At 38.1% G+C, this 9,936-nt stretch overlaps 2 protein-coding genes across 2 annotated transcripts; one reads left to right on the top strand and one right to left on the bottom strand.

The window, feature by feature from the left end:
• Window positions 1-294: 294 nt before the first annotated feature.
• EAF02_003930 (uncharacterized protein) lies at window positions 295-1,641 on the top strand (the record flags this gene model as incomplete). The annotated part of the gene is made up of 1 exon (XM_038899978.1): window positions 295-1,641. The coding sequence occupies one exon, from the start codon at window positions 295-297 to the stop codon at window positions 1,639-1,641; it is 1,347 nt and encodes a 448-aa protein (XP_038759685.1).
• Window positions 1,642-5,092: 3,451 nt separating this feature from the next.
• On the bottom strand, window positions 5,093-6,058 carry EAF02_003931 (uncharacterized protein; the record flags this gene model as incomplete). Its single annotated transcript, XM_038899979.1, has 1 exon — window positions 5,093-6,058. The coding sequence occupies one exon, from the start codon at window positions 6,056-6,058 to the stop codon at window positions 5,093-5,095; it is 966 nt and encodes a 321-aa protein (XP_038759686.1).
• Window positions 6,059-9,936: the final 3,878 nt, after the last annotated feature.

The following is a 9,936-nucleotide window of genomic DNA, read 5'->3' on the forward strand; positions in this document are numbered from 1 at the left end:
ATTCTTCTTCTTTTGATAAATGTACCTACTTCCAGCATTCCATGTGACTTTAGATGACAAGTAGGAGTTTAGGGAAAAGTTCATGGTATCATCTCACGAAAGTAGTGGCCGATCTTTTCTCTAGCCTGCCAAGCTCTCATACATGACGAACGAGACTTTTAGCTCCATTATATCTTAAAAAAAAATTTCGCACTTTACACATTTTCTATACGTGTTCTATTCGTTTTCAATCTTTGTAAGAGAAATCTTCTATTAATTTATGCGCAAAACTATCGAACAAATTTTACAATCTCAATGGATAAGTCAAATCAAGAAACTACGACGCCCTCAATGCATACCGTTCGATCAATAGAAGAAGAGAGAATCTTCACCAAATTTGTATCCCTCCCTGACGAATTCAAGCTTTTGATATGGGAATTCGCCATCGTTGCCATTCCACCCCGAGTCATCGAGTTTGAAGCAGATCTTCCGAAATCTGATGGGAGACACATAGGGACCCAAATAAGAACAGGTCGTGCAACGAAGATTAACCGATATGCCTATGATGATTTTCCAATCATAGACTACCACGGCCGTCTTACTTTTCGGTGTGCCTTTTTGACCGAATTTCAACATGCTAATGGAAACCCTCCTGCTCTCTTACACACTACCCGTATATCTCCAAAGATAGCACTCAAATACTATCAGTCTTGCTTCTCGTCTTTTCTAGAACGGCCTATTTACTTCAATCCCGAGAAAGATCTTGTTTACATCAATCGATTGAACAATGCGAAAAGTGAGATCACTTATAGAAAGAATCCTTTTGAATGGGCATCGGAGGAGGACAAAAGGCGCATTACCCACTTGGCGTTCAATTATGATAACCTGTTCCTGGAGTGGAACCACTGGCTCGAATCTTATATCAGATATTCAATTCAGCAACTGACGAATGCTCACGTGGTAAGCTTTTTCTTGCGTAAATCAGATATCAAGGATTTGCGAGACAACAAGGCTCACAGGGACGGGACATCGGTTTTGCACAGGAAACGACAGGATGGCGACATCGTGCATGAAACTGAAATCTATGGAAGTTGCGATAAGGTTGAGGAGGAGGAGGAGGAGGAGGAGGAGGAGGAGGAGGAGGAGGAGGAGGAAGAGGAGGAGGAGCCAGACTTTGAGGGTGTCAGCAATATTGATGATGATGCTGCTACAGCCTCAGGCCACTTTGAAATTTCAGGTGGACATCTCGATGATGATTTCACAGTTGCAGATGATGGTAATGTTGGAGACGACCAAAGTTCGAGCGAGGACAGCGATAATGACTCTGAAGATTTCTTACCTCATCATGTTATGCCGGTTCGTTACTACAGGGGTTTAAAGCTAACATCGCAACAACTAAAGGTTGATTGGACATTTGCAAGGTGGGAGTTGTGGAAGCCTATATGGAAAGAATTTTTCATTGAAAGGTATGAGCTTCCAAATTTTGATGATGCTAATTTTCCAGAGGAAGGGGTTCTAGATAATCCTGATTGGAAGCTTCCCCGTGTACAGCTCTTAAACTTCGAGAAAATGGGCTGCCCAATATCGGATTATAATAGGCATTGTCTTTATCCGGAGGAAGAGTTTGTTTGTAGCTGCGAATCCGATGATGATGATTTGTAGCTGCTCGGATCTTCTGACTGGGAGGGTTATAATTCTACTGCTGGAGATGATTTGTAGGAATCTGGATATGGTGATCAGGAGGATGCAACTGGTAGGACTGAGCATGATTCGGTGGGAGATATGCTGGCTTCTGCTCTTCTCAAAAGTTCGCTTTGAAGGCACATGATCCTTATTTCTCGCTATCTCTAGTTGGTTTGGAACATTTAGAATAAGAGAGAAAGGGAAAGACAGGAACGAATCTTTCTGGTTATTGGACACATCTTCATATCTTCATTTCATCGATTTGAGAAACAGTTACATGTGTGATTATATCTCAAGTAGATAAAGAGATTGCCGGATATTAAAAGACAATCATTGTAATCTAATTTCACTTATGACTTGGGTCTTTTTTTTTTCATCGTGAGACTTCTTTGAGAATTTGAATGTAAACTAAATACTGTAACCAGAATTTGATATCCAAGTATCTCCTTGACCAATACCTATTTCCCCTTATGGTCAAAAAACATCATCAGACCAAAGAACTGAGATGAGAAGATATCCAAGAGGAGGAGATAATATGGAGATGTAAGAGAAGAGCAAAAGAGAATACTCTTCTCTGATCGATATTTCATTTTCTCTTTCTTGTAAATGATCAAAATGGGTTGTTATCAACTTATAGCCTCACGTTTCAAAATCTGTTAATTGTTCTCTTCCATCTATTTTCTACTTTTCAGAGTTTGATTTTCATGTTCATTATGTGGGAATGAATGAAATGTATTTGAGGTTGGTTCGCGAGTTATCGGGAATTTTTTCTTTCCATCTCATTCTATCTGATACATCCTGTTCTATGCCCTACTCTTTAATCACCTATCTATCCCATTACGTTGTACTCCAACCCTTAAATTCAAATCAATCCTCTCATAGCGAGATTCATAGAAACCTCCCATTGAACAACAATGTCCAAATCTGGATTCTAAACTTCCGCATAATCTCATTCGAGAGAATCTTTAAGAACCCGTGCGTCATGGCCATTCGAATTCGTTCAGAGATCTCGCTAAGCCCCTCGAGGAGAAGAGGCGACCTTAAACCACAAGATGGAACACACACCGAAATAGAATATACCTAAACCCTATGAGATTATTCGTTTTTAAATTAGATTCAGACTGTTTGACTTTGCCTCTGGGACTCCCTATGTCAATATCGATACTTAGACACTATGTATTACTATTAGAATCCTATCTAAACGCGCTCTATTTCGTCCGCTACGTGTTACCGGACGACTAGTTCTTAGTAGAAATATCAAATGGAGTCACTCAAAAAGGTTTGCTGCATTTTACTAATCTTTTTGTTCTATTGAGTATATATTATCAAGCATTGGTCTATATATTGTATAGTTTAAATAATATTCATACACCGGGTGATGCGTTTATCTAGTCAAAATCTGGACGCCTCAATACTCACTCAAAGAAGTAAATCATCGTCCAAGTTCCCTAATTAAGACAGCAATTCATGGGACTTTTAATTAATAAGATAGAAACGTTTACCATAATGAATAAGTTATAATAAAAACAATTGAAAATGATCGACCTACTTGTCGAGTAAAAATGAGTAGATCAGATTGGAGTATCTTGAGGCCAATTGATGAAAACTCTGAAATGAGTATCTAGAAAATTACTAAACCGGTATTTTCTAATCAAGAGTCACAATCTAGTTTTTTTGTATATCTATAGCTACTATAGCTTTCCACTTACAAGGAGCGTCCCGACGATTGTCCAAGAGACGTATGTCTTTATGTATCTTTCAAATGCAGAGATAGACGTAACTGTTACTTGACTGGCTGTACAAGAGTCATTCTCAAAAGATCCAGAAAAGAACATGAGAAATATAACAGCTCCTATCTAGCACTTTCCAAATCTTCCTCTCTGCCACTTCCCCAGTATGAACTTCTAGACTCAGAACCGCCCGATCCGAAATCATGAGTTTTTGCTAAGTGATAATTCTAGAAGAAGGTATGGACTACAATTAGGTACTCTTATCAAACGACTTCTAGGTATATGAGAACCCCTGATTCTATCCTCTTACCTGAATCTCGTCTCGATATCAACTAACTCTACCTGCATTCATAGTAAGTTTATGAGTACCAAGAAAGTACATACATTCTAATACTACGCTGTTATCAACATCAGATGAATATCTCTCAAGGTCCTTATGTACCTAGGTAAACATTGCTTGCTTATGAAACCTCGGGAATACATACAGTAACATAAACCAGCAAGGTAAATAACTCAATTACCTCTCCCACTCTAGGTCAACAGAACGGGCGTGGGGGTGGACAAGAGATGAAGTGGATCTTTAGAATCAACGTAGCTTAGCACGTATTGTCATCCCCATCACAAATTCCAACAGGCGGGTATGCTGGAACCTTCCGTATTCAATAAAACTAACCGAGATACGAACAAAATTCTCTCCTTCCCGATACATAGCTACAAACTCGCCTAACCGAGGGTGACCTCCGAAGTAACAATCGGTAAAATTAACAAAGTGGATCACTCGCATTCCCGATATTGCCGCGTTGGCGAACATGACTAGGCTTAGGAGAGAATAGGCTTGTTCTTTCCAGATGTAACAGTATTTTTTAGCTATTAATCGCGGATCCCGGCACATTACCAGATTACATATAGGGACATACCCCGCACCCCACATCTGCGATACCATCACACCATCTTCTCATTTTTTTCTTCTACACTATCAAAACTTTTCTGACTGTATTCTTAACAGCTCGAATCATCGAGCCTGTAGATAATGTGCGAGTCATGACAATCACTCTTTTGACGACAACAGAAGGAAAAAGATAAAACTTTGGTGGTCAGGCAGGTCACCTCTCACCATTTTGCCACGTCTCTAGCTCTTTCATCCGCTGTAAACGAATACACTCACGACGCTCGATGGTCTTCTCAAGATTCGACTACGTACCTAGTTGCCACTCGGTTACAAAGCTGTTCTTCAGTTGTACACTCTCGCCATAATCCGAACTAAGTAGTCATGTAATTGTGAAACTGGCTTTGCACCCCCACACTACCATATTCTAAATATACGGAGGCAAAAGTGGCGTAAGATTGAAATATCTTGTAGAGCTTTCAATGAATATGGCGTTATCAATCCTAATTAATGACAATCTTATTTCCAGGAGGTAACTTGGATGCTAACCTCCAGGGAGTATGTGACTTGAATTTTGATCATGATCATCTAAAGACGACAGGCTCGCAAGTAAGAAGGAAGCTGAATATAAGGATATGATCTATAGTAGAATTTCAAATAATATGAGAAAGGCCTCTAGTGCTTTGCATTTTGATGTTCTGTGTTCTCACCAAATCGCTAGACAAGTCAAGATGTTGTTCTTTCACATATTAAGCTATTTGAAACGAAAGTGCTTTAAAAATGTTTCCTATTCCATTTATTCAACTCAATCGGTCTAAAGAGTTTTCTCTAACTCAAGCAATTCTGAAAACTCTTCATTCATTGCTGCCAATGCTTTCTTCTCAGGCAGTGCACATGGTTTCCTAGGTAGTCCACCATATCCGTAATACTTCTCCAATGCAACTTTCACACTAACGAAACCCCCCTTGATAGCCACCCAATCTCCTCTTGCAACAATTGCTTGCAGCTCTTTCGCCTCTTCTAGCTTTCCTTCTCTGAATAATCTCATGACTTTTACACAAGCTTTTGGTGCTAAATTTGCCAATCCAGCTATGACTCCATCACCTCCTACTACCATGGTTTGCAAAATGAAATCTGCAGAACCGCCAGTGGTCAGGAAGGATGGTTTGGCAGATGCGGCGATTCGTGCCAACTTTCCGGTATTTCCACATGTGAGTTTTACACCCACAATATTTAAATGAGCAGAAAGTGTAAGTATGACGTCGGAACTAAGATCAAGCCCTCCTTGTGCGGCAGGATAGTTGTATATGATAATGGGGATTGGACTTGCATCCGCAACTTGTGTGAAGAAATCCAATATCAGTTGTGGGTTCAAGAGTGATGCGTAATAACTGGGTGGAAGAACAATTGCATAGTCTCCACCTGACTCTTTAGCTTCTCTACACAGTTCGAGTGTTTCCTTAACTGATTGGGTACCACAGCCTACGATAACGGGCATGGACGAGGCACCTGCTTTGTCAAGAGCTTCGCGTGTAGTTGAGGTGATGAGCGAGCGTTCGGAATGTGTGAGATGAACTGCTTCTCCATTTGAGCCGTGGACAACAAGGCCTGCAATTCCAGAAGTGGCAAGTCTGGAAGCGTGTTTGGCGACTGTTGAGATGTCGACTTCTTCAGATTCTGGATGGAAGAATGCAACAGTAGGAACATAGATTCCTGGTACCAATGTACGATGCCCACTTGCAAAGCCATTGCCGTTCGTGTAGGAGTGTGAGGCAGTCATTTTTCAGTTGTGTTCAGAGTTCGAGATTTTGCACAATGGCGAGAGAGTATAGTTTTAAATTGATGGTCGACTAGAGAATGTAAGGATGAGAATGGATAAATTGAAGGGACAACATTTTAAATACAAAAAAGAGTAAGTGTGAATCTTGATTAGCTTCGATAGACTGAAATAGGAACTATCCATATCCCAGATCTTATTCATGACTTACGTACAAATATGCCACAGTGAAAGGTCTGATCAGAAAGCATCTCAACAAATTATAATTCAGCACTACTCGAACAAATTCCCAATATTTGTAGCTCAAATATGGATGGATATCTCGGGGGCCACTTTCCCTATACAAATATGATACCCCGCGTCCGTTGAGCACGCGGAATATTCGTAAGAGTGGAGTGGATGGACATCACAGTCACTATTTGGAGGAAGGTAATGTGACTTTGGTTGAGAGAGATGGAAAGAACCTCGGTCTCAAGGATCATCATGCTACCCCACAATAGATCTGCTGACCCCCACGCTAAGGTTAAGTGTAAATTTAGAGTTTCATGATGCGGCAGTCGAATGAAATCCTGGGAAAGTCGGAGCAAGGATGGGGAGATCCACTGCAGAGCGGAATTGGCTGGGGAATATTCTAGATTTGGCGATGACAGATCATGTGAGCGTCACGCACATGAAATCATGTAGGGAAGGAGCTTTGAGGTTCCAGGAATCATGTCGAATTGTATGTTTGGAAGGTGCCTTGGTTCTAATGCAAACAGGGGTCAAAATATTGATTAGTGACATCGTACGAGTATGAGCTATCTTCTCTCTTCGTGATGTCATCTTGACCCGAAAAAGGTGTCGGAAGAACTGTCTCTCGTGAAAATTTCCATCCATTCCTTTTACCCAACGCAATCAACATACGATGTATGAATCTGATGGATACGTTGTTCGACTCCGGATTCCTGCCTGTGGAAAACACTGCAAGGAGTGTCTATACCACTTTCCGCTGTTACATGTCATTGACGCATATAGAAAACGAATCCCGTGTCGTTCCTAGGTACCAGACGATCGATGTACCTATATAGGAAAGTACTTTCAGACATGCACGACACGCAGCCTGAAATAAAGCTACTGACCGCCATAGCAACGGTTTGTAATTTGCCATCTTACGGGCTAAACGCTCAAAGTATCCAACGATGCTTGCCCCATTCGGAGTCTGATCAGAAGAACAAGAAGTAGATGATGCAGAATGAGGTGCTAGAATTAGGAGCAAAAAGAAATATCCAGGGCCTCCAGACAGAATATTGAAGAACCAATTAACTGGTGGCAGGCAGCAGTAGCAAAGAATGCTCAGTTAGAGTATATAAATGAGGATTTGAGAACATAAGGACATATGAGATGAGTAAGAAATTCATGTTTGAAAAGAAACAGATGACCAAAGTCACAGCCAGAAATGATCAAACTACCCTTCAACTCTCCATCTAGCGCTGATGTCTACCTAATGAAACAAGGGGCTTACCACACTCACAAAAGGCACCACAATCTCTTGACTTTTCAGATGCCCCCAAGGTCGAGCTTTCATCTCGATAAAATGCTATCAGTTTCATCTGCTCTCAAGGAGACATTTCTGTTGTTGGTAGCTACGACAACTGGTACAAGATTGCGAAAATTCCTTCCAAAACCTTTTATTTGACGATTTTTGCGAATCTGGCTTTTACAGTGTGTAGCTGGGGCCAGCAAGTGCCATCGCAATGGAACAATGCAAATGATGACATTGTTTCAAGTGCAACTTTGAATCCGAAGTATGGTCAGCCCTTTGAGTAGAACGACGTGCAGTGTGAGAAATCGATTGATATATTGGCTCGGTAACCTTATTTGGTAAGAAGAAGGATACATTCCGGATGCGCCAGAACCGTCACTGATTCGCGACACCCTAGCTATGCTATCTAGAGAGGGAAGATATAGAATTGGGAAGTGAAACGATAAGAACTGAATTCAATCGTCTACGAGTTGCGCTTGGGATAAAATGCTTTTGACCTGTGGCTGGTGGCGGCGTAGGAAAGCTTGGCGACGCATTTCCATGCCCTAGGTATTTTCCTTTTGCAATACCTGTCAAAAGCTCCCAGAACGAAGCTCATAAACAGAGATTTGAAAATTGGACTGCTAAATATGAAAGAAAAAAGGCTCAACTTTGATAGTGAATATTGTACTACTTGCTATACATCGAAATGTATAATACAATTAGTAAGTAGTAAGTCGGATACTCTACTTTCTGATCATTTCTATTTTGAGCCATTCTTTTATATCAAAAATCACTTTTTAAGCTTATTAATATATTTATTAATATATAATATAATTTAATGAAAATTTGTATATACATATAATTTAAATTGTTTTAAGCTTATTCTAAATTTTTTAGATTTTTAGGACTTTTTGAATTAAGATTTAAAACTTTAAAATATCGATTTTCAGATTTATAGAAAATTATATACAAATTTAAAATTTTTATAAAATCTTTAATAACTTTTTAATAATAATTATTAAGAGAAAATTATATATCTTTTTGAAAGTTTTAAACTTAAATCTATATAAAAAAAATTTAAAAAAAAATAAAAAAATCAATAGATATAGAGATATAATATATAATAAGTTTAAATAATATAAATAATCTTTCTGTCACAGCGCCAACTATATGATCTGTAGTTGCCTTTGTGTCTCAAGCACAGAATACTAGCGCGCCCTATTTCCTATAAGTAGGGCTTCACTCTTTCATAGCTCTTTTATCCTTATGGTACAATATAAGTCTTTACTTGTATTATGATAGTTTGTATTATTATCAAATAAGCTATTACAGTTTTATTTTCCATTTTATTTTCAAAGCTTTACTGATGTCTTGTTCCGATCGCGTCGATTGCATTTATTGTTAATCTATTGTATATTTTATTACTGATGTTTTGAACCTTAAAAAGCGCTAAAGATGGGTAAACAAGTATCTATACCAGAAACGCCTGTATCTGGCTTACCTTTGCAGTTCCTTTTTTTGAATCATGTTTTTAATTTTGTTGAAACTGATATTTCTTTTTTTACAGATCTATTCAATGATCCAAATGCTGTATATTTTGTTGTTGTTTAAGCTGTGTTTAAATCGATCGAATCGATTGCGGGTTATTATAAGCCTAAACTGTCGTTGTTTAGATTCAAGTTATTGATACTCAATCAAAGATTATCGAATTGAAAGATACAATTGAGATATTAAAAATTATTGTTTGCAATAATTCGTAAGCTTTATTTTGTTATAAGTATTTCGCTATTTCCGAAAAGTTTAGTAGTGATAAGTAAGATATTGCAAAGCGCCAAGATTAGTATACGATTTTTTATAGTGTAATTAATTACTGTTTGATTATAGATTACAAAAATAAATTAGAGTTTCAGAAAATCACATTTCTTGTTAGCCTACTTTCTAACCCTGTTTATACAAACAATTAGATATACTTTAATACAATTACAGACAATATATATAATTCCGATCTTTGGCTTTTTGAATGGTATATTGTAATAGATATCTGGTGTGAATTAAATAAGCAATACCAGACTCTAGATTTTTTACATAAAGCTTTTATAGATTATGATAAATATAAAATGAAAAAGACTCCATTTGGTAACTTTATTATTGAATTCAAGCAGCTTGCTATTAAATATAAAAAGATTACCGAATAACAAGTTGCTAATCTTAAATTCAAAGTCTTACAAAAACTAATCGATATTTTAGTTAATTATTTCAATAAACTTTCTATTGTCATATTGATGTGTGGGTAATCTAGTAATAAAGTATTTATAATAATTTAGAGAAGAAAATTCATTTGATAATCAATACAAGAACCAAGGTATTAACTTTAGTA

The sequence above is a fragment of the Botrytis sinoallii genome, assembly GCF_014898435.1.
Source record: "Botrytis sinoallii strain Bc 23 chromosome Unknown BSIN_006, whole genome shotgun sequence".
Lineage (NCBI taxonomy): Eukaryota > Fungi > Ascomycota > Leotiomycetes > Helotiales > Sclerotiniaceae > Botrytis > Botrytis sinoallii.